The sequence below is a fragment of the Pelodiscus sinensis genome, chromosome 2 (assembly GCF_049634645.1).
Source record: "Pelodiscus sinensis isolate JC-2024 chromosome 2, ASM4963464v1, whole genome shotgun sequence".
Taxonomy (NCBI): domain Eukaryota; kingdom Metazoa; phylum Chordata; order Testudines; family Trionychidae; genus Pelodiscus; species Pelodiscus sinensis.
This window is the reverse complement of record NC_134712.1, coordinates 175,224,289-175,249,882: the sequence shown is the minus strand read 5'-3', so window position 1 is coordinate 175,249,882 and position 25,594 is coordinate 175,224,289. Positions and strand designations below refer to the sequence as shown.

Genomic DNA, 25,594 nt, shown 5'->3' with positions numbered 1-25,594 from the left:
ACCCCAGGAACCCTGCAGCACTCTGGCAGTGATTTAAGGGGCCTGGAACCCCAGGTCCTTTTGTATCACTGGCAGCCTGGGCAACTGCCCCCTTTGTCCTCCCTGCCAGTGGGCCTGCATGCATATTCTTTGAACATAACGTGATTTGTGCTTTGTCATGTTTCATATCTTCAAAATACACAGAACATGTAGAGCCACTTACTAACCTCCTTATGAGGATCCTTATGAGCTTCTAGTGTCTTCATAATTGTGAGCTCTGCATAATTTTTAAATCTTGCTGGTTGGTTCCTTAGAATTTCTCTTAAAACTTTCAATGCCAAAGCTCTGATTGCATGCTAAAGATCAAATATTGTAGATAAACAAGTTATTTATCTTTGTACCAACAATGTGCATTTAATATTAGCTCAGCAATCAGACACAAACTTTTTTGATAGTGGCAATATAATGTAAATTATACAGCTTCCTGCAAATGCATACAGTACAAGGCCATTCATTCAAACTCCAAGCACACTGAACTACTGAAAACATGTTTACAGCATCCCAACCCATATTCTTACCCCTTCTCCATACATATATCTTACATGGTGTTATAAAGCTTTTACTAAGCAATGTATGCAGATGCAATGTATGCATGCAAAGTCATACGCAACATATGCTGATCATGCTGAGAGCCAATAAAACTTTTACACTACACTATTACATATTTTATCTAAACCATTTATTTTACAAAAAACAAAAAAATACATTTTCAAAAGTCGTATTGCTATTTTTTGGTCTCTCTGATTGAGAAGACATGTTTATACTTACAAATCTAACTACTGTATATTAACGTAGTAAGTCTGATTATACAGAATTGACAGATGTGTGACAATTATAATTACTACATTTTAGAAAACTCTAAAATTACTTAAAATTGGTTTTCTGTATATAATGTTTTATTTGTTTCAGGGTTTTTACCTTGTAACCTAGCAAGGTTAGCAAAAGCTAAGTTTTGTATCCTCCCAGAAAACTGGGGCAATCTCCTTTCCAAAGGAGGAGAATATAGGGTAGAGGGAAAATGAACATACACACACACACAAATTTATTTTAAGGGCAGGTTTTGCATGGCCCACTTATAAGGAGGAATATTTTGAATGTCACAGTGCTGAGCCAAATACCTCCAAACCTTAAGAAAAAAAAGGGATGAGCAACCACGTTAAAGTTTCCATAATTCCCACCCCAAAGTTCAAACTAACTGTACTTGATATAAAGCACATTCATTTTACTCTCATCCACCACACAAGTCATCTGAAGCATTAAGCCAATATTGGAAGCAGGGAAGGAAGAATCAGATAAATACCATTTTTTGATGCAAAATAACAAAAGCATGTGCCCATTTTACATTTTTTTTTTTAAATTGCTATCGAAACAGAAATATTTAGCGTGGAGAAAAAGTCATGTACCTGACACCTATTTAGTCAGTTACCAGATGCTGGACTGTGTGTGCCTACTACACAGGACATTGGACAGAGAGGAGTCGACAAGATTGGATACTGGAGGAACCCAAAAGGAAAAACCCCTGCAAAATGACCACTGTCTCTTTTCACTGTTAGGGCACGAAGAATATTCTAAATGCACTGGCATTTTCTTAGTTCCATTTTCAGATAGGTAGCAGTAAAAAAAGCCTTTTTAATTACAGTTACTTATCTGTCCTCTCCTATAGGTACCATTTAAACCCAATATGAATTTCGTCCACATGAAGGGGGTTACTGAAGGATGGGCCCTAAGATCAAAAGCGATTGTGATGGGCCGTCCTTGGCCCACACTCTGGACAGCGCGGGGAGGTGGGGAGTGAGCGGAGCCGTGGGGGAAAAGCCCCAGTGGCAAGGCACTGGCGCGGCAGGGCCAGAATCTGCCTCCGTGCCTGTGCGGCTGGGGAAACACTGCCCCTGCCCTCAGCGTGCTGCCGAGAAGGGGCAAAGAGTAACTGTCTGGATGCGGCAGAGGAGCACCCCATGTCACCGGGAGGGCGGGCCCTCCGGACGACGTCATGTCTGGTGGGCCATTTGAAAATGGCTCGCCGTCGGCAGGGAAGGAGGTAGCAGGAGGTGAACGGCGTATCCTGGACTCCGAGCAGCCCAGGAGAGCCCCCGTGGAATGCAACGGGGGTGACGGACAACCCAGAAGTCCCCCAGGCACCCACCCTCAGAACTACAGTAGATGCAGGGGCACTAGAGGGCGGGCCCAGGGGGCCCCTAGAGGGGAGGAAGCAGCCCAGGGTGGGGCCTTGGTGGCGCCCGTGGACAGACACGTTTAGGGAGTAACCCCCCGCCTGTCGTGCAGGGGCGATGGCGAGCCCCCGCACTTAGGGCCCCGGGCTGGACCCAGTGGAGAGGGCAGGCCCAGGTCCCCCTCCCCCTCCTCCTCACAACCCCCGCAATCCAGGAGACTAGGCCAACGCGCACCTGCGCCGGCGGGCCAACCCGGCAAGAGCTGACGGGACTAGCCCCACATAGGGGCCAAACCCTGGGCCTACGGCCCACACACCGAGCCGGGGTATAGACGGCGGGTCTGCTGAATCCCCCCTGCTTGGCGGAGAGGGGGTGATTGCGTCCAACCTACTGGCCCCGGGACCGGGAATCCCGCCCAGGGGCCAGACCGACGGACGAAGGGGTTCGCGGAGCCCCCCTGCCTGGCTGGCAGGGGGTGACTGCACCCCGTTACTCGTCTACGATTTTGATTCACTGTCAACTTTAGGTTAGTCTGAACTTACCTCTTTGTCCCCAAGAGTTTCCAGTAAAAGTAGTAGTATTGTTTTGAAGTGCTCATCCCAAACACCAAAGGACTCTTCAGGAGTCAATTTCATAAGCTCATACAAAGCAGCTTTTCTTTCTTCAACTCTCTCATTATGGTTTGACAATTCCTTCAGTAACTCTGCAACCAGATCAGAATGGTCCATGGGAGGCTCTATCAGAAAGGAACAAATGGACATATTCTTCAAACTGCAGAGATGATGAAAAGCAACTCCTAACACATAATGTAGAGATAGTTTCTAGGCTGGTCAGCTTTAAAATGTTCTATTTTCCTCAGCTCTATCTGCAAGGGCATTTTTACCCCCAAAATAAACAAAAGCAACTTATATATTCAGCATGGCCAGCATTCCTGAACAAGAAATGTCTGGAATGATGGCAAAAACAACTTGCAAATGAACTGACTGCAGCCTGAATCCTCCAATGAGGGAATAAGGTATGTTATCTATGGCCAAGTATATAGTACAGGGGAAGGTCAAATTAAGATACACAACTCCAGTGTGCAAATTCAGTATGAATGCCAAGTGTAGAACTATGCCAACTATACATACAAACCAAAGGGATACAAACAAGTTAGCTGTTATCCATCGAGCAAGATGTTTGAGTCATTGTGGACAGTTCTCTGAAAATATCTGCTCAATGTGCAGTGGCAGTCAAAAAAAGCTAACCGAATGTTAGGAACCATTAGCAAAATGATAAATAAGACAGTAAATATCAAAATGCCATGATATAAATCCATGGAACGCCCACATCTGCAATACTGCATGCAGCACTGGTCGCCTCATCTCCAAAAAGATACCAGAAACTGAGAATATACAGAGAATGGCAATAAAAACAATGAAGGATCTTTTCCATATAAGAAAAGATAACAAAAGACTAGGTCTATTCACCTTAGAAAAGAGACAAATAGTGGGTGGGGAGAAAGAGAGTATGATAGAGCTCTGCAAAATTGTGAATAGTGTGGAGAAAGTGAATAAGAAAGTATTATTTACCCCTTCACATAACAAAAGAATCAGGGGTCACTCAATGAAATTAATAGGCAAAGTTTTAAAGCAAACAAATTGAAGTATTTCTTCACACCATACACAGCCAACGTGTGGAACTTGTTGCTATGGGATGCTGAAGAGACCAAAAGTATAACTGCATTAAAAAAAAAGAGATAAGTTCATGGAAAAGAGCTACTAGGCACTGATGGGCCTAACATTGTCAGAGATGCAACCTCATGGTCTGGGTGTCCCTAGCAAAATACTGGTAGTGAACACGAGGCAATGGATCACTTGATTGCCATATTCTGTTAATTCCCTCTGAAGCATCTGGCATTAGCCAGTCTAAAGACAGAATATTGGACTAGATGAACCACTAGTTTGACAGTACAGAAATTGTCATGTTATGCTAAAAAATATCCAGCATATCTGTCTTTTTTTGAAGACTAATATTTGACAGCCTAGAAGGATCAATACAAGTAAAATGAGTAGTTCCATTCAGTTTAATAAAATCACCAGAAACATCAGGCCCCAGTTGGTGAAAGATGCTCACTCTAATATAACAGCACCGTGCTACATAGAGAGAGTTGACAGTTATATTATTGAATAAAGCTACTTTAAGCAAAATGAAAAACCAAAAAGTTATAAAGTTTACTACATTATATTTCTTTTCTTATGTTTACATAGCTATGATATGTAAAGATGTTAACATTTCCTAATACACAGTAAAACATTAACATGGGTTAGGTCCAGTATATGTCTTACCTTTTTATCTTACATGAAATATAATTGAAGACAAACTGACAGTGGCCAATAATACTGACAACTAGCTATATAAACTGTGATGTTTCAAGAAAATAAAACTGAATTTAAGTTAATTTTCAAACTGGAGAGTCTCATAAATCTAACTGTGATAGCAATTACTAAAACGGAATATAAACAAAGTAAAAAGTATATTATTTTCTTTCTCTAATAAGAGCTACTCCTAATGACATAACACAGATTAGACTGCAGCAGAATACTCATTTCAAAATATCCATTTTCTACTGAAGCTGCACACCAATAATCTATTCCCCCCTCCTAGGTCTTCTGCATTGCCATCATATTTCAAAAGGTTTCCTTGAGAGTTTCAGTAAGATATATAGTATCTATAATTGGGAGTGTCAAGGGGGTCGGGGTCTTTTGCTGGTATATGCTCTATGTTAAAGAAAAGTGAAAAGTAAAGAATTTGTTAAAAATTTGTGTATTCAACTTAATATGAAATCATTTAATTGTGAACAAAATCACAAAAGAAATATACTTTAATTTGTTTCTGAGCATGGACAGCAGTATACTTACAAACCAGTATACTTATAAATTAAATTCCATTAGAATCAGACTTTAAAATCTTTTATTAGTTTATTTTTTAATGAATAAGAGGTGCTTATCAAAATGAAAGAGTAATTCAAATAATTTATAATTTTATTTAAGTGTCTCAAAGTCTACTTGATAGGACAGTAAAGACTGTTTACCAGCCACAAGTAGACTTGTACAGGTACTGTAAGTTTTCTTTTCCTTTACTCAAAGAGGAATCTCTCCCCTGGTCCACCGTTATTACATACCTACCATTTAGTTGTGCATATTCTAATTTGTAATGGAATACCAGAAGTCTCAACTATTCCCGATTTAGTTGTTAAACCACCAATCTCTCCAACCCAAACAACTTAAAACACAAAAATGGCACACTGAAAATCTGCAGATAATGATTTCAATAATGTGGGGCCAGATCCTCAGCTGGTCATTAGTGGTATTGCCTTAATTTAGACCACCTGATAATTGGGAACAAAGTTCCCAATGGAACTACAGCCAGTTCCGTCTGTAGAAAATGTTATTACAAGCTACAGAACTGAGAACGAAAAATGAGGAAGAAAGAATGAAAGAAACAAATGCAAAATTAAAAATTTGGTTATAAACATCGTAAGCTAATACACTGAAAAAAAAGATTAAAATTTAGCTTCAAAAACTTATGAACCAGCAAGCTGAATATCTATGTCCATGTGGTCTGACTGAAGCCGCCTCTGGAGTGAATGCATTTAAAAATGTTTAGGCAACACAAAATACCCCAACCTTGCATTTGAAATAAAAATATTTCACCACGAAAAGTCTGTGCTGTTAATCTTTCATCTGTAGCCAGACCCAGTTTTACACAGTTTCTTTTTCGTTATTAAATTCACAAAGTTTTTTTCCCTTTGACTAACTGAAAAAAATTAAAGCAACATAACTACAAACTATTTTCCTTGTTACCATGCACCAAAATATACTTTTCTACAAACTAAGCCTAAATATACAGCATATAGTAAGTACAGTTAGCAATTCTTTTCTCCCAGTTCCTTATTTTCCTATAACTTTGTAGTTATGAGCAAGAACATTAATACTGGAATATTCCATTACATCGGCATTCTGTCTGATAAATTTTGTAACTTTGCTTGATTTTCCCATTACTCACATAGCATTTGCTATTTAATAAACCTAGCCTGAAAAACATGATTTACTACATCAGCAGTCCCATTCCTACAGATACTTCCTACATATACAGGTAATTTCGCTCAGCATCTGAACTTGTTACACGAAAACCTTAATGATTATATTGTTGTTTGCAACAAATGTAGACAAATCTTACGATTTCCTCTCTAACAAAGAACGCAAACTAGAACTTACCATCAGGAAACTGCTCTGCATCATCATCAAACATTGCTTCCTTCAAAGCAGATTTGTTAAAAGAACTGATACTATCTGAGTAATTGTATGGGTTATAATCTCGTGAACGTGGAGAAGAGTGGGGAGGCATTGTGTTAAGTAACGATGTTTTGTTATCAAGAGCTGTTCGACATGTATCAATCGCACCACCTCCTGCTCTCAGATCTGCTGTTCCAGAGCCACTGCAAATCTGCCAGAAAAAAAGAAAAATGCCATCCCCAAAAACATATTTAATCTCTCTCTTACTTTTTAGTTCACTATTGCTCTTCAGTTAACAGAAGCAATTAATGTTCATGTCTACACAGGTAAGTTAGCGTGCAACAGGCTAGGTGTATACTTACAACACTATAGCTACTGTACACAAATTCACATGTGGAGACTCCTACTGTGCTCTCTTCTGCTTTTGGGTAGTTCAGCTTAGTATACTTTAAAATATATATTTTAAAGTTTAGCAAGTGAAAGCTCAAGACAGCCCTTTCAGCACACCGTAACAGCATCCCCACGTGGGAGTTTTACAGAGCAGGCAATGTGCTGTAAATGTACCCCCAATTTGCTGTATGCTAAGTTCTCATGTAGACAAGTCCAAAGACATGCTACAAAGTTCGCAAGATTCCAAGGTTGCAACAGAATACCAATCAAAATCTTAAACTGACTCATTGTTTCTCAACACTTGGAGTATGTCTAGACTACATGGCTCCATCGACAGAGCCATGTAGATGAGTTTACTAGACATAGGAAAATGAAGCGGTAATTTAAATAATCGCCGCTTAATTTACATAAAAATCGCCGCTGCGCTGTGCCAATCAGCTATTTGGCGGCACAGTACAGTAGTCTGGATGCATCGCAGTCGACAAGGGCTTCCCTTGTCGACTGCAGCGTGTCCGGACTACCGCGCTGTGCCGCCAAATAGCTGATTGGCACAGCGCAGCGGCGATTTTTATGTAAAAATGAAGCGGCGATTATTTAAATCCATCGATGGAGCTATGTAGTCTAGACATACCCTTAGAGTTGTATAAATGAACACCTAGTCTGTGGGAGACTGAATTGCAAGTACTGTGCTGTTTACTAAGTGCCCATCTGACTCCTGCTGCTATGCAGTGAGTACAGTTTAGCGCACAGAAGTAAGGTCAAATGAAACCCTACTGCAGAGCATGCTAGCGTGGGATAGATTTAAATGCCATCTTGCTGTGAACTAAATTTGTTCATTTAGATGAGCCCTCAGAAAGAATAGCTTTCTTATCGAACGGTATGTGTGAACATTGCTTAAAAAGGACTAAAGGTGTTTGAACTGAAAACAAAACAGCAACATTTTCATTGTGGGAGCCTAAAGTTATGTACTTGATTCCATATTTAAATTAGGGATGTTAAAAAGCAGGTAATTGGGTAACCGTGTAACTACTGAAAATTTCAGCAGTTACTTGGTTACACGCATCTGAAACAGGGGGTGGCAGCCAGCTCTCCAAGAGCCAGTGTGTGCCAGCACACAGTGACTGTCGTCCCACACTGCTGCCTCTGGTTTATCAGAAGCAGCAACGTGAGGCAGCAGCCAGGTCCCCAGGAGCCAGTGTGCATCCGAAGTCGGTTTTTAAGCAGGCTCCTGGTGTGTATCGGCTCCTGCCCCATGCCCAGGAACGGGGCGGGAAGCTGTGTGTAACCATTCACAGTAACCAATAAATCCAGCCTTATCGGTAAACCATGTAAACAAATATAATATTATATCCCTAATCTAAACATCTAAATAATTGGCCTGATTTTCAGCTGTGTTGAGCCTGAATTCCAAAGCCATAGATACCCAAGTCAGAAAATTTTGCCAAAAGCTTTTAGACAATGTAAAACATGTTTGGACTTTGCTCCTTTTGAGGGACACACATCAAAGTGTCTAGAATTCTTTTTACTCTAGAGTTTTTCTCTCTGAAAGAGATTTAATAAAGTACATATTTCATTCATATTATTCAGGGAAGATATCACAGTGTCTCCTTCCAGTACAATAGCAAAAATATAAAGCACAGAATCCAGATATGCTGATAAAACCAAATCTATAGTCCAACATTCTTTAAATTGCTGGCGTTCTACATAGATTTCATTAGCAGCATTGCTTCTTGTAATTAGAATTTGACATCTATAACAGACAGATGTTTTACTTCAGGAGTAAATTTTTCAAAAACACTTAAATGATGTAAGAAGCCTCAGTCCCATTTTCAAAAGTTGGATAAGCACAGATAGGCATTTAAGATCTTGAGTTTTGAGGATCCTAAAGGCCTATGGCACTTTTGAACCTAAGTGCTTTGAAAATTTTACCTTTGATATACAAATCCATTTAAAGAGATAATTCAACTGTATTTTGTTAACTGTTTGCATTGTCATTCAAACACTCACTGAATCACCATCGTCTTTTTTGGAATCCCGTTTCACTGGCTCATTCATATCTTCCTGACTACGGAAACTGTAATTCTGAATGGCTTCAGTGACTCCACGAAGAGAACTATAAATGTCCTCAGAATTCATGTTTTCGGTATCATAATCAAATGCACTGTAGATAAGGGAAAACATGGAAAAAGGGGATAGAAAATAAATTGAACATTTTTATTATTTTACTGAAGAATTGGGCCACATGAGTAGAACCACATTCCTTGTGGGTGCTGTAATGGTTGCCTGTCAATGCCACCCTCCTTTGTTAAGGGGACCACCAATGAGAGATATATGGGACTTCTTCAAGTGGTGTAACTGGATGGCCAACAACAGGGCTGCTTACTTCGCAAGATTAGCAGTAGAAAATGGAACAAAAGCCTGCTTCCTCCTGCTGAAAGTGTTAATACCCTGAGTTTCTGCATAGTATCTCTATCTTACTACATATTTTAGACATGGGCTTCTGCCTCACTGTCTGTCCACGAGTCTTTGTTCAAAAATTCCTCTTAAATGATAAGAGCTAAGATCACTAAATTCAGTACGCATCTTCCTCTTATTGTAACTTAAAGAAAGGTAAGTGTTGGTCAGGAAAATAGGATGGGTATGGAACTCGATTGTTTCTCATAAAATGGAAACAGAGGGATCTGACAGGAGGAAGAGTTACACTGCAGAATGACCACAGGGATTACAGCAAGGGGCCAGAGTTGGGGCCCAGGACTACTATATAATCCAATTGGGCCTGCAAGGGGCAGAGGTGGAGAAAAGGACAGCTATCTACTATATATATCTTCAGAGAGTTTGTGCGCCTATGTGTGTCTGTCTATCCCACAGCCAGGGGACATGCATTCCTCCCCGGCTGTGCCTGCTGCAACTGCACTTCTCACCTGGCCCTAAAGTGCTGTAGTGAGAGGGGGTTGGGGTTGTCCTCTCTTCCCAGGGCAGCCTGTATACTGAACCTCTCCCTCCCCAGTCCCACTACAGCATAATGATTTAAATTAAGAAAAACAAAACTTATTTGAATTAAGGACCCAAGCAATACCGAGTAAATCTTCTAGTTAAATATAAAAAAAAATGACGATAATGAACTTGACTACAATTTTAGCATTTAGAACTTCAAAATACTAAATCCATCAATCATCAAGAACATGATCTATGAAATCCACTAGACTGGTAGAAATGACAGTTAAGCTGTAGAGCATTTAATTGGTTACTTCCCTTTACTCACTGAAATTTTTAAGTTGTCTGGTGATTGGTCCTACTTAATTTTTAATAAGTTACTATAAGTACCCAGTGGTTGATTTAAATTGAATGAAATTCTTTCTTTGCTTTTTGATGGGCTGGAATACAAGACAGGACATTAAAAAAACATAACACTAAGTGTCCACGGAAAGTTATATAGTAGCCTTGTATTACCTTGGTGATAAAGTGTTCTGTGATGTATTGGTTGGGGAAGTGAGAGGACTGGACCAACTGGCTGGTGAACGTGGCGTAGGTCTTGTTAAAGGACTTCCCATTGACCCCTATGAGAAAATGGTATCCTATTAAAAATATTTCTTTTAAAAACTAAATATAATATACATTTAATACCATACATTTTCTGAAATCATCTAACTAGATATAAGTATTTCAGTAACTAAAAAAAGTAGGCATGAGATACGTTATTGTTTGCACAGTCCTGCATGGATACAAAATTGGTATCCGCATCTGCAAAATGATCTGCAAATATCCGCATCCATGGAGATACTCATGAATATCCACAAATTTGCAGCATTCTAGATACAAAATTTATATCCACAGCCACATCCACAAAAATGAGCCACGGATATCTGCTTTCACATTTGCGGGTGCAGATATCCAGAGATTTGCAGGGCTCTGTTTGTGCAAGTTAAGAGCGCCAGGAGCTAACATTTAAAAGTAATAATGTTGAGAATTCTCAATTTTTTGACATTATATATATTTTCTCTCTCCCTCTCTCGTTTTTAAAATAAGAACATTGTTTTGTGAATTAAGGCACACTCCTTTTTAGAAGCCCCTTGCAAATAAATCAAATCAAACTAAAAGCCTCTAAACAATAATTAGCTATCTTCCCTTAACAGTTGTTCTTTGAGATGTGTTGCCTATGTTCATTCCAAGAAGGTATATATGTGCAGTATCCATGGACGATTTTTCTCGCAGTGGGTTGGCTGTGGAGATCCCTGGAGTTGTACTTTCATGGTGGTGTACAGAGGTCCCTGCTGACCTATGCCCTCTTCAGTTCCTTTTTTGCTAGAAGACTCAGATACTATGTCTAGACTGCAAGCCTCTTTTGAAAGAGGCTTTTTCGAAAGATAGTTTTGAAAAAGCCTCTTTCAAAAAAGAGTGTCTAGACTACAACCAGGCAGTCTGGATGCTCTCTTTCGAAAAAGCAGTTTACATTACATAGCACCTTTTTTCAAAAGAGCACTTTCCAAAAAAGGCATTCTTCCTCGTAAAACAGTTTTCTGCGGTTGAAAAAACTGTCACGTACTTTCGATTTATTTTTGAAAGAACGCGGCAGCAGTCTAGACCCAGGGGATGTTTTTTCGAAAAAAGGCCACTTAAAAAAAAAACAAAAAAAAACCCTGTAGTCTAGACACACCCAGAAAGGAGCAGGTGGGTGGGTTTTGGAACAGACTGAGCAACATATCTAGGAGAACAACAATTACGAGAAGGCAGATAGCCATTTTTTTCTTCTTCAATGACACTTGCTTATGTCATTTCCAAGTACGTGATTCCCAAGAATCTGCTAGGAGGAGAGGTCAGAGCTCAGTGGGCCACAGATGGCAGCACTGCTCTGCCAAATGCGGCATTGTCTCTGACCTGCTCAATAATGGCGCAGTAGGATATAAAGGTGTAGATTGACAACCATGTTGCTGCCCTGAGCATGTGGTGAATAAAGACTTGCACCAGAATGCTGCCACGGATGCTTAGCTCTTGTGGAGTAGCACCAACAGCATGAGAGCAGGTATCTTCGTCAGGTCATGACATGCCCTGATACAGGTCATGATCCATAGAGATTCTTTGGGATTACACTGGAAGCCCCTTCATTTGCTCTGCAATTGCAGTGAGGAATTGTACTGATTTAAATCAAATGAATTGAAGTTGTTTGGGAAAAAGCTAATGCTCGCCTAACATCCAGTTAGATGGAACATTTGTTCCCGACTGCTAGCATGCAGCTTAGGAAATAACATTGGAAGAAACACATCATGGTCCAGCTAGAATTGTGAAACTATCTTTGGGAGAAAAGCTAGGTGTGGCTATAAATGCACATTGTCCAGATAGAAGACAGTAGATGCTCAGTAGTTAAGGCCTTAAGTTATAGCCACAAAGAATGCTACTTTCCAGGAAAGGTAGAGAAGAGAACATGTTGCTAGGTGCTTAAAGAAAGGATACCTCAGTCTTGAGAGCATGAGGTTGAGGACCCATGTGGGGGATTGGCTGTCTTAAATGACTAGATAGACTGTATTGTCAAGTAAGGAAGCAGCCAGCCATGGGGTTAGAAAAACCAGGCTGGCTGAACTGGGATGGAAAACTGAGGTAGCAGCTACGTGGTACACTTTTATTGGTGAAACTCACAAGCTCTGCTGAGTCAGATGTATTAAATAGTCCAGGACAAAGGGAACTGATGACTGTAAAGGTGAGTGTCCTTCTGTAATGTCCAAAGAGAGACTCTTTTCTATTTAGCCAAATAAGTGGGTCTAATGGATGGTTTGCTACTGCTAATCCATCTCCCTAACAGGATCGGAGCATGTGAGCGCCAAGGGATATAGCCATGGAGTTTCCCAGTTATGAGATGGAGAGCTTCTAGATTGGGATGCTGAAGATACTTATGGTCCTGTGTAATCAAGTACAGGAGACAGGGCAGGGTTACGGGTAGGTCGGTCCCCACCAAATTCATGGCCCTGAAAAAGGCATCACAGACCATGAAATCTGGTCTTCCCTCATGAAACTGGTCTTGTGTGTGCTTTTACCCTATCCTATACAGATTTCATGGGGAAGACTCTCAAATTGGGGGCCTGACTCAAAAGAGAGTTGCAGGGGGTGGGGAGATCACAAGGTTATTTTAGGTAGGTCATGGTGCGGTCAACCTTTCAGAACTGGGTGGCCAGAAAGCAGCGGCTGTTGCCCAGGCATCCAGCTCTGAAGGTGGCACCCCAAGAGCAGCAGTGTAAAACGGTGGCAATATCAAGCATCCTTACTTCTGCTCTGCTGCCCTCACAGCTGGGCGACCCAAGAGTGGTGGCCGCTGACAGTGGTGGCCCAGCTTGACAGACAGAGCAACTCAAAAGTAAGGGTGTCAATACCGTACCATGCCATTATTACTACTGCTGTTGGTGGCTCTGTCACCAGCCACCATTTTCGAAGCTGGCCAGCTCTGAAGGCAGTGCTGCCACCAGCAGCAGCACAGAAGTAAGGGTAGCAGTACTGCAATCTCCCCTCCTCACCCATAATTACCTTGTAACCACACACCTTCCACATCTCCTTTTTGGATCAGGACCACCTCAATTATAATACTGTGAAATTTCAGATTTAAATAGCTGAAATTATGAAATTTATTATTTTTAAAACCTTATGACTGTGAAATTGACCAAACTGGACCATGAATTTGGTAGTACTCTAGTTATGGGCATCTCCACTGACATGTCTAGGAGCATGATGAACCTGTGTTGATGTGTCCATGCTGCTGGTGCAATTAAGATAATTGATGCTCCCTTTCTTCTGAACTTTAGCAAGATATTCTGTACAATCAGAAAGAGTAGAAATGCAGACAGCAGGTGATCCTTCGAATAGAGGGGAAAAAGCATCCATGAGTGATGTGCTGCAAACATTCTACCTGGAACTAGATACCTTGAGTCTTCCTCGATGAGCCCACCCACCTTATTGCTTACTCCTCTATGACTAGAAACAGCAAGCGTTTGGGCCTGGAAAAGGGTACTCCTGCACATACTGCTTGTGGGTTGAGCCACGACAGGAGAGACTTGATAACTGGAGGAGGAAGTGTGACTATCTTGTTTAGGTGATCTCGGTTTGGCCTATATACTGAGGCTGGAATGCAATTTCATACACTGAATCACGTACATATAAGCGGACATATGACTGAGCAGCTCCAGGCAATTTCACAATGGGGTATTATTGTAAGACCTCCCTAATGGCACCTATATTCAGAAAACGCAATTATGGAAGAATTGTTTTGACTGGACCTGAGTCAAGGAGAGCTCCAATGACTTTGCCACATTCAGTATCAGTCCTAGCTGTTGAAAGTCAACCTTATTGGGTTCATGTGCTCCTCCGACCTGAGCTGTGGTGCAGCCTTGTTTAGCTAGTCATATAGGTACAGGAATACTTGTACTGTTGCCTCCTCAGGAAGGCAACTACAACAGACATACATTTGATGAACACTCAAGGAGCTGCCAACAGCCTGAAAGGGGGAACCATGAACTGATAATAGGTGTTGTTGATCACAAAGTAGAGGAACTGCTTATGGGATAGAACCATTGACACATGAAAGTACATGGCCCTTAAGTTGAGTACTCTGGATCCAGAGAGGGGAATAATGAAAATCAGAGAGCCCATGAGCAACTTCAGCTTTTTCATAAATCTACTGCTGGTCTAGAATAGGCCTAACTCTATCCTTGGCCTTTGGGATTAGGAAATATCAGGAGTAAAGTCTCTAGCCCTTGAACTTGAGGCATCTCTCTACAGCTCCAACTTCTAGGAACATTTCCGCCTTCTGTATGACAAGTTGCTCACAAGAAGGATCCTTGAAGAGGGAAGAGAAATGGGGATAGATGAGATGGAAGAGAATTGGAGAGAATATCCCTATTCCAGTGTTCCAAAGTGATCTGGGTCCAGGCATGGCAAAAATACGACAGACAGTTCATAAAATGGAGGCAAGGATCCAGGATTTTGTGTGGTGCAACACTCTTGGGTACACCTTGAAAAGTTTTGTTTGGGGCTGGAAGACTGCCTGCAGAGCCCTGGCTCTGGTTAGAAGAAGGCTAAAGTAGCCTCCTCCTTCTGCCCTCTTCCTGTTGTAATTGTGTCTAGGATAAGTAGGGCAGAAGTGTGTGGAAGGCTGAGATCTGAAATGCTTCCTTTGTGGGGCTGATGTATGGAGTCCCAGAGATTTTAATGTCTTTTGTGAGTCTTTGAGACTATGGACCTTAGAGTCCATTTGCTTCAAAAACAGCCCTGATCCATCAAAAGAAAGTCCTAAATTGTTTGTTTGCAGTCACAAGCTCCTTCACATTATCATCATGGTTGACAATGTGTGGGTGCTGAAACTGCTATGTCAAATGTGGCTTGCAAAGAGGTCTTTGCTATAACCTTGTCCTCTTCAAAGATGGCCACAAATTCTGACTGATTCAGCTGGCAGCAACTCTTTAAACTTAGTTTTCCAAGACCTAAAATTGTAAAGGCTGAGGCCCACCTACTGGTTGGCAAGCCAATGCTTGAACCCTTGGTAGAGCAGACCTTCTTTGCTTTCTTTGATTTTGGCGTTGGTCCCTGATGCTCTTGTCTTTCCTTCTCATTTGCAGCTGCCACAACAAGCATGACCAGTGGAGGGTGAGTGAACAGGTACACACACTCTTTTGAGAGTACAAAGAACTTATTTTCCAACCCTTTCACTCTGTGTGTGGAGGAAGAGGCATGAGTCTACCATAGGATCCTGATGTTGCTTTGGATGGTTTTAATCAAGAATAAGGCTACCCTTAATAGTTGAGTGTCAGAATATCCACCATAGAGGAGACTGGCTCAGACACCTCTGTTGCCTGGAGACCCAAAGGTCTGTGCCACACTCGTAAGCAGTTTCTGGTGGGCTCTGCTATCTATTGGTGGCAATGTGACACACAAGCTCACTACTGCCGCATCTGAACAGGATGAGGATGATGCTCTCGCAGCACCAGGTCCTCTTAATCCTCCAATTCACAGGGGCACTCCTGCCATGATGCCTTTTGTGTGATATCAGGGACAGTACCAGTTCTGTTCTTAGTGCCAGCTTCCGTATTAGCTCCTGTAATAGCATCAGTACTGTCCGTGGTGCCAGTCTGAGAGCCCCATGGTGGTTACCAGGCTAGAGAGGACATTGGGGACCCCCTCTTTCTGAGACAACCGACAGAGACCTGGTGCTGGGCTTCTAGAGTTGGTGATACACTGATGGGGCGCAGAAGGGCCACTGCATTGGCACCTGCCATTGCAGGGGTCAGGGCATCCTGGGGAACTGCTATCCATCCTACAGTCTCAAACGGTGTCTTCCAATGAATGTATACATGACACACACATACCTACTTGGAATCAACATGAGCAAGCACCCCAGATTAAGATAAGGTTGAAAGTATGTATCAGTAACTTCAGAGTTAAAAAAAAAAGCGTACATACCTGGCCACCATTGCCCGTATTCCGGAGATGATTGTGGAGAAGCTTTGTTGCTCCATCCTGAAATGTTTTTGGTAAAGCACCCAGTAACATTGTAAACTCTGGGGTATTGAGTTCAAATAGTGCAATCAGCACTGACTGTGCAGCCTAGAGCAAAAATATAAATGAAAACTGTATGTAAATTTGTTTTAAAATGTTATATATTGAAATTGATTTATTCTACCAGTCAGGATTTCCAAGAAAATAAGTATTAATTAAAAAAATGGCAGAAGTACAATGCTGATTACTATATAATTTGACTCAAGGTACTGGCAGACATGGTTAAAAAAATATTGGACATTTGCTGGTCTCACACTTATGGCCCTGCTCAGGAATCCTTAGCCTTTTACTTCCTATGATCCACCTAGCACAGGGGTGGGCAATAATTTTTGGCCAGGGGCCACTTCAATAGTTTTTGAAGTGGCCCCGGGCCGCCCCAGAAGGGGCGGGGCCTAAAATGGAAAGGGCGGAGCCAGGATGCTTCCATGCTTCCCACCCACAGACCATGATTGGTCTGGGGTTGGGGAGCCCCTTTGCCCCCCCTTCCCACTAAGCACCCATGCCCCTGGCAGGGCGGGAAGAAATTTCTCATGCTCTCCCACACCCAGGCCAATTAGGGCATGGGGGCAGGAGAAGCGCACGAAGTTTTCTCTGCCCTGCCTGGAGCACGTAGCACTTTGAAGTGCCATGCACTCCTGGGAGGAGACTTCACACGCTTCCCTGACCCCAAGCCCTGATTGGCCTGGGGGCAGGAGGAGTGTACAAAGTTTCCTCTGGCCTACCCTCCACATGCTCCCCCGTTCCCTGGCCAATCAGAGCTTTGGGGCGGGGAAGCGCACGAAGTTTCCTCTACCCCTGCTAGGAGCACGCAGAACTTTTCTAAGTGCCACGTGCTCCTCGCCGGGCAGGGGTAGGGCGGAGAAAACTTTGTGCTGTCCTCCCACCCCCAGGCCAATCAGGGCTTGACAGCTGGGGAGCAAGTGAAGTCTCCTTCCACCCTGCTAGGAGCACGTGGCACTTCAAAGTGCTATGTGCTCATGGCAGGGCGGAGAAAACTTTGTGCGCTTCCCCCACCCACAGACCATAAGTGCCTGGGGGTGGGGGAGTGGCAGGGCCTCCATGGGTTAGATCAACCCGCTTGGCGGGCCGAATCCAGCCCGTGGAGGCCCTTTTGCCCACCCCTGACCTAGCAACAAGTCATTCTGATATGTTTTGCCAGAGTGCTTTGTGCTAGCAACATAGATTAGTAAAACAACAAAGAAAACAGCATTAACGACTTAAGTGATTTTGGCGTGAAAATAGAATAATTTCCAAAACAACAGATGACCCATATTTAGCAGAATATGCCAGAAATGATGGGAGTAGGCTTGCTATACTTGCCTCTTTGCCAGAAACTTTCTGGTGATCTGTTAAACTTGTGGGTCACAATCCACCTATCAACTGAGAACCTTTACTTTAAAATTTAGCAAATAGATGTGTTAATCTGGAAAATGGTAAACATAGTTCAGTCGATTGATCTTAGGTCTTTCACTTACACTGACTTCCCCAACGTCACAGGGGGAATCATTTAACTTCTTTCTTCTCCAGTTTCCCTTATCTATAAAATATGAACACTAACTTTGTGAAGTAAGTACTACACGAATTATTTTAGCTAAATGCAAAACTTATGAAAATCGAAGTTTGAACGATTAATATTAGAGATTCTGGGTTGCTGCATAATTTCTTATTTTAAGTTTTTCTTTATTAGGCAATGTACAGATCCTCCTCACTGTTGGAGGAGTAAATATCTATTTTTAAACAGGTGCTTTAAAGTTGTTTTTCTTGACTTGGAGCAAAAATACAGATGTTTAATGACTAGAATTTAGAATGACTGTAGAATACAGTGTATCTTTTAGCTAACTTTTTTGAGCTAATTTAGTGTAATCATTTACATGATTTAGTGCTTAAATGACAGGCCAAAAGGCTTGTCAGTGTAACAAAAGGCCAGTCACATTTCAATAAAACACACAATATTGAGTTCCAGACTTATTTAACACTTTCATTCTGGTATAAAGCGGATTCCAGATTAACCAATTATAACACGCATGAGTATCTAAATACCAAGATATTTAAACAAATAGTTTAGAATATTCTTTCATATATTTATTTCTCCCCTTTTCTCTACCAAGTAATATACTGTAATAACGTTAAGTTATCTTTGTTCACTTTTTTCCTCCGCAACTGTTTCTCTCCTTTTACTTATACTGTGTTCTTCACCTCCTCTTCGGTGTTTTTCTCTCTCTACTTTTCTTCTGCTTCTCCCTACAGAATCTTGCTATAGTATTTCTCTGTTCTGACTTCTCATGTTTGAAAATGTCAGACATCTAACTAGCCACAGATAAATGCAAAACACTGTGGCTACGTCTACACTGGCCCCAAATTCTGGAAAAGGCATGCAAAGCAGGTAAGTCAGAATAGGGAAATCCGTGGGGGATTTAAATATCCCCCACGGATTTAAATAAACATGTCCGCCGCTATTTTTCCGGCTTGGAGAAAAGCCGGAAAAAAGCGTCTAGACTGGCGCGATCCTCCGGAATAAAGCCCTTTTTCAGAGGATCTCTTATTCCTACTTTCAAGGGCCAGTGTAGACGTAGCCTGTGGGTCTTACTGCCCATAGTCAGTGCCCAGATAAGAAACTTGTGGCTCGAGCTTTTTGGAAGGGTAAAATTGAAAGTTGATGATGTTATCCTCTTGGATGGAGTGTCACAATACTAATGATCTTTCAAATCTGCCTCTGTTCAGGTGTTAGTGCTGCTTATGTCATCACAATCAAACTCCTTGAGCTGAAGGAAGGAAGAGGAGACAGACAGACTGATTCTCTTCCCCCACTTGCCTCCCCAGAAACTTAGTTATTACATGGCTAGGTGGAATTCTGCAGCACTTGGCTCCATCCCAGCTGCCTTTTTTGACTTCTCTTCCACATCACCCAGCTCTAGCGTTAATTTAGAACCTAGTATGGTGTAAAAGTAGTTTAAGTCTTCCTGCCACCATGCACTGCTTTGCATTTAACAACACTGAACTTAATTTGCCATCACATTGTCCATTTATCAAACTTGATTAGGTCAGAGTCTGAAGTTCTTCAACTTTCTCTAGTCTTGAAAAACTGAGCAAATTTTGCTACATATTTTTTTTTTAATACAGTTTTTCTAGACATTACTAAACCTATTAAAACACTGGAGCTAATAGGGAATCTTGAAGCCTACTCTTATTTTTTTACCATGAAGAAAATTAACCATTTATTCCTCTACTCTCACCTCCCCCCTTTTTCTTAGATAATGTTTGTCCATGATGCTCTTTAACTGCTCACCCCATGACTAGTTAGTCTTTTTGGTAGCCCCTTTTTTCAAGGAACCTTTGGCAAGGCTTTCCACAAACATCTATATAAATAAGAAAGTTGACTGACAATATATTACAATTAAATGCAGGACAAAACCAACATTTATTTTCTTTAAATTGTAGCTTAAGCATTTTTCACATGGCTAATATGTTTCATCCTTAGACACATAGGTTTGGGTTAAGTTTTCAATCCAGTTATGTATTATTAGTGTTCCATAATGACACTAGCTAGGGCTAGTTATACATAAGGATGATAAATTGTGGTTATCTGGCTAATTGTGTAGTCGATACAATTTGTATCAACCACACAATTAGTCGATAAGGAGCACTCTGCAGACCTGCAGCAGGGGTAGCTCCAGAAGTAAGGTCGAGCTGGGACTCTTACTACATTTAAAATGCAGAGTCACAACCTCCTGGACCAGCATGAGCTGGGACTGCTCGGTCCTGGCTCACACAGAGTCCAGCAGCCCCTGTTGATGGCACTGCTGCCAGAGAAGCTTCTGTTCATGGTGGACAGGGCTGGCTGCAGGCAGGGGCTGCTCCAGCAGCCACCCCAAGCAACGGCCAGCCCAGTCTGCTGTGAACAGGGACTACTTGGCAACAGCAGCCCCTGTCCGCGCCAGGGGAGAAAAGGGGGGTGGAGCCCAGCTCCCTGCTGGGACCCCGGTGGACAGGGGCTGCTTTGCAGCAGCTTCCCTTATCCGCCCCCAACTGGCTCTGATAGAAACGGTGGAGATGGTGCTGGGGGGAACCAGATTTTAGGGCAGCTCCCCGCAACAACTGCTCCTGCTCCCCCCAATGCGGATTCTCATAGAGGCATCCCTAGTTATGGAATCATATTACAAGAGAATCGAGATCTAAAAAACTATTTTAAAAACAAACAGTTCATTTTGGATATCAGCACATAGCATACATAATACCTTCTTTTTTTTAATCAATTTTTTACTGGGAAATATAATTCCTCACTTCCTGGGGGGGAAAAAACCCCCACACCCCTTCTGTAGAATGCGTATTTTAGTTTTCCATAGCAAATGTCATCAACAGTGGCTTTGATATGAAGAGTTCTTTGATGCCAAAGTAGTAGTTTTATTAAAATGTCAGCTTCCTATTATCACCATCTTAACAATTACTTTTGTCAAATACAAAGAATGTGCAAAACCAGATGCAAACATACACCCAGATGAACTATAATTTTAGCTTCTTACTCACCCGTTCTGTGATGTACGTATTATTACTAGGACAGAAGTTGGCCCTTATTGCAGTATTATTGGTTAAGGCTGTCTAGAGAAGGCCACTTAAATAAATTTAAATGTCATGCAAAGCATTTTAAACAATTGCATTCATTTTACCCTACGCTAGGTTCATCCCAACCAGCCAAAATAGGACATGCATTGTCTAGAGTTTTAAAATGTATTAATTACAACATTTAAATGCACATATTTTAAAAACACACCTGTATCTTAGTCTATACAAGGCATAATTTTATCTTTATTTTGACACAATATGCTTTAATTTAATCTGTGTATTGTGAAATGGAATAAGAGCTCTACTCCTAAAGAAACTACAGAGGAATTTCTGTAGGACTTTTTTTAATTGGAAAAATCACCTCCTAATTCTGGTAGGACAGTCAGAGCAAGATTCAGCTTCAGAAACTACTGAAGAAAAACCCTAACAGACTAACTAGATATTTTAGCATGAATGGACATACCTTCCTAACATCTGAACTTTTAGGTTCTGTTGTCCAGGTGATAATCCGAGATACCGCCAGTCTAGTTTCACTTGAATTTACGAAATCCCCTGGGTCCATCTGCTGTGCAAGAGTCTCTATGTATTTAAGAATTGCAACTTTAACCTGCAAAGGTAAGCAGAGTTAGGTGAATAGCTAAAAACAAAAGCGTGCTGAAAAGATGTGTGTGTGCTTTCAAGAAACAGGGATCTATTTACATGCAGTAATCCAGAATGGCTAATGTAATGGCACAAAATGAGATACTTTAACACGAATAAAATACTGGCAATACTGGAAGTCTTTTAGCTAATTTTAAACCAATTTACCTGGAGTCAAATGTTTTGGTTTAATAGCCATACAATGTCTATAATCTTAATTACAACTTAAGTCTTACAACTTAAGTCTTAATCTTAAGTCTCACTAACATTAAATAAAAATATTAGCACAGTAGTCACATCCTGATCTACTGGTAGATCTTGGAACCTTTGACAGGTGATCCTAAGAGGTTTGGCCAAAAGACTATCAAGTGCTGGCATTTCATCTGCCCCTCTCAGCACTGCTGTGCTGCTCCTGCCCTTTGCCTTGGAGGTGCCCCTCACTCCTGGGAGCCATCTACTTGCTGTGCAGGGCACAGGAGGAAGAGGAGAGGGTGATGATGTCAGGGTGCCTCTCCCTCCACTCTGTACCCCATCTCCACAGAACGGGGGGAAGAGGAGGGTATGGATAGAAAGAGTTTTCTGGAGGCTTTGGGAGTGGTGCAGGGCCAGGGTAAGGGTCAGCCTGCTTTAGCCCACTGTACCACCACCCAGAAGCCACCTGTGGTAAGCGGTGCCCAGCTGGAGCCCACATTCCAAACCCCGGCCCCAGTCCTGAACCCCTGCTGCACCCCAAACCCTTGCCCCCAGCCTGATAAAAGTGAGTGAGGATGGGGGAAGGAAGGCGGAGTGAGCAGGGGTGGGGCCTCAGAGAAGGAACGGGAAGGAGGAGGGGCAAGGGTGTTTGAGGTAGATCCTGGATTGCATTTAAATTCAAAAAGTGATCTTTTGCTTAAAAAGGTTGGAGACTGCTGTACTAGCATAATGCATATAGCCATTAACTTTGTACTTGGTTTATATTTGGCATAGGGAACACCACCTGATAAACTGAAGATACATACATGTGTAATTGGCTTCTCCCAGTAAACACTATATAGTTTGCACTAGGAATGCCTGGCAGTCCTTTTAGCAGCAGAAATCTATGCTGAAAATTAAACATCTTTGTTAGGGGACACATTTTGTAGCAGCTCCTCTAGCAATTGTATTGTCCCCTGTCCCCCGGTAATGTTGAATGGGGAGGGGATGGGAAGAGTGTGGGAGGTCCCGGTGGAGGGTGTGTAGAGTCACATGGAGAGTCATGTAGGGAAGTCATGTGGTTCTCTCCTTATTATCTCTCTCTCACTCCCCTCTTGGTAAAAAATTGGCCTCCATTAACTATTGTACTTGTGCAGAGATCATGCACAGTAAAATCTCAGCAAATTTATAGAAGTATTTGTGACTTTGCACTGATAACTGTTCTGAATAAACATGGTTTATTTAAATGCTCCCCTCGGTCATTCTAATATTTCAGATATATAAAAAAATAAAGTGTGTCAGTGCATAGAGTAACAAATATGTTAGTGTCAGGCAATGGTACTAGATGTAATTTTACTACGTTAATTCTTTCCCCTTGATGCTGGCTGTTAAGGTTTGCCTTCTCTGAAATTGCACCTAACCAAAGGATTGAAGCACTTTGTGATGCACTGATTTATGTATGTGTTCACCTCCCTATCACTATACGTGTCCATTTCTATAGTCACTGTGGGGGGAGGTAAGATGAAGGGACTCCAGTACAGACCTTGGCTGGGGTTTTCCACCAACTGAGTAGTTTAAGTTCTCTCAAGGTATCAATGCAAAGGCAGGGGAGTGACTCCCCTTCTTGTGTACATATACTCAAGGCCGCTCTCATCAAGATAGTGCACATATAAATTTTAGTGTAACCATGGTAGCATGGGTAACAACAAGCCAGGCAGGACTGAGCCCTTCCAAATACATACCCACTGGTTTCAGATGAGTTTGTACTTGGCATGGCTCAGGTGTGCTTCCATTTCACATGCTAACGTTGCTATACAGGCAGTCCCCAAGTTACGCGGATCTGACTTATGTCGGATCCGCACTTACGAATGGGGCTTTCTCGCCCCGGAGCTCGCAGGCAGCGGGACCGCCCAGAGTGCAGCTGTCCCGCCACCTCGACCTCCGGGGCGAGAAAAGCTGCTCCAGGTGCCCCTGGTCTGCTGGGGATCGTCTCCAGCAGACCAGGGACACCTGGAGCAAAGCCGGAAGGCGGAGGGGTCCCACGCCTCTGAGGCTTTGCTCTGGCAAAGCCTCAGAGGCACGGGACTCCACCGCCGCTGCGGCTTTGCTCCCCGTGTCCCTGGTCTGCTGGGGGGAGGGGGGACACAGCTAGTGGCTTCCCCTTTCCCCCCCCAGCAGACCAGGGAGACGTGGAGCAAAACCCCGGGCCTGTGGTAGAGCAGGTGTGGCGCTGCCAGTTGGTCCCGCAGCACCGCTCCTTGGCGCTACTGGACCAACCCGGCAGCACCCCAGCTGCTCTGCCCCAGGAGTCCTGATTCAGCCGCTGCTGATCAGTTTCAGCAGCGGCTGAATCAGGACACCTGGGGCAGAGCAGCTGGGGTGCTGCTGGGTTGGTCCAGTAGCGCTGAGGAGTGGCAGCGCTACTGGACCAACCCAGCAGCACCCCAGCTGCTTGTGGCCAGACAGCCCGCCTCCATCACATCCATCTTATTTGCCTCTCTGAAGCATACAGGACAGAGAAGGAGCAATAAAATCAGCATAGTCTATGCTGGCTCATCTGATCCTGAGAAGCTGAAACATAGATATGAGGAGAGATCAGGATATGCGAGACTGCCACCGGCTGGCACCTATGTTGATTCGAACACACACACAGTCCCTGGAAGAGGAATTTCCCACTGAGAAAAGAATCCCCAGTAATTCCAATTTAGTTATCTCTCTTACAAGTATAAATTAAGTTCACAACTCCCTTGTAAGAACTGGTCTCACAAAAGACAAACCAGCCCCATTTGGCATGACAGATAAGAAAGAGAAATACGTGACCCCATGGGTATAAAAGATAGGTCCAGCACACACTCACTTTTGAGTGTCATTCTACCCTTTACCTGCTGGTCGGGTTAGGTGTTTGACCTCCCGAGGTTCTATGGGGACGCCCACCTCGTATTTTCGTCTTTCCTAGGAATTGAGGGACCGGCCCTGGCCTGACATGCTGGAGTCGAGAGGCACAGAAGGGGGTAAAAATTGTACCTGGATGTGGTCCTCTGTCTTAAGTGTACACATAGAAAGAGTAAGCTGTTACTTGGTACCATTATTTCTATTTTTCTATCTTTTCTTTGTAACCATTTTTAAGATCTATATTTTGCTAGTAGTTAAGAAATAGAACAATAGCCATTGCAACCATATGATTTATAAGCTTCTTCAAATAAACCTGTAACTGTTTAAGCTTTAACCTGACTCCTTCAGTTGCTGTAACAGAACCAAGCACAATTTAAAAGAACTTCAGCCGGTCTTAAGGGACAGATATAGGGAGCCCTGACCGTCGGCTGACACTGCTCTGTCCCAGGCGTCCCCAAGTCAGCCGCTGCTGAAACTGACCAGTGGCTGACTACAGGAAGCCCCTGCCCCGGGCTTCCTGGAATCAGCCGCTGATCAGTTTCAGCAGCGGCTGACTTGGGGATGCCTGGGGTTCTTAAGTTGAATCTGTATGCAAGTCAGAACTGGCGTCCAGATTCAGCCGCTGCTGAAATTGAGTCCAAGGGTAACGAAGGGAATCACATTTTTTTATCAGTTCCTGGAACCGCTTGACATTTCTGCATATGATGAAGGTACAAGCATTATTGCATCACTGGATGGAGAGGAAGAGATCTTAGACTGTGATGCAGCTTCATCATTAGCCCTTTTTTCCCGTTCCTCAAAGGATTATTCCTGGAAAGGAGACTGTATAAGGAATAAATTGTCTGTCTGTCTGATGCTCCCCACAAGTGTAACTGGATGTAATGGAGTAGCTCCCTATAGGCTGCACACAGACTAAAATGATTA

At 42.6% G+C, this 25,594-nt stretch overlaps 1 protein-coding gene across 27 annotated transcripts in view; it reads right to left on the bottom strand.

The window, feature by feature from the left end:
- Positions 1 to 25,594, bottom strand: part of CLASP2 (cytoplasmic linker associated protein 2) — a 264,670-nt gene that overhangs the window by 11,757 nt on the left and 227,319 nt on the right. For all 27 annotated transcript variants that reach the window (XM_075921810.1, XM_075921815.1, XM_075921816.1 and 24 more), the window contains 7 exons: positions 21,432 to 21,575; positions 16,313 to 16,456; positions 10,328 to 10,434; positions 8,885 to 9,038; positions 6,470 to 6,698; positions 2,753 to 2,946; positions 207 to 335 (listed from right to left, as the gene is read on the bottom strand). In XM_075921810.1, the coding sequence (XP_075777925.1) occupies positions 207 to 335; positions 2,753 to 2,946; positions 6,470 to 6,698; positions 8,885 to 9,038; positions 10,328 to 10,434; positions 16,313 to 16,456; positions 21,432 to 21,575 (1,101 nt within the window). The remainder of the gene's footprint in view (positions 1 to 206; positions 336 to 2,752; positions 2,947 to 6,469; positions 6,699 to 8,884; positions 9,039 to 10,327; positions 10,435 to 16,312; positions 16,457 to 21,431; positions 21,576 to 25,594) is intronic.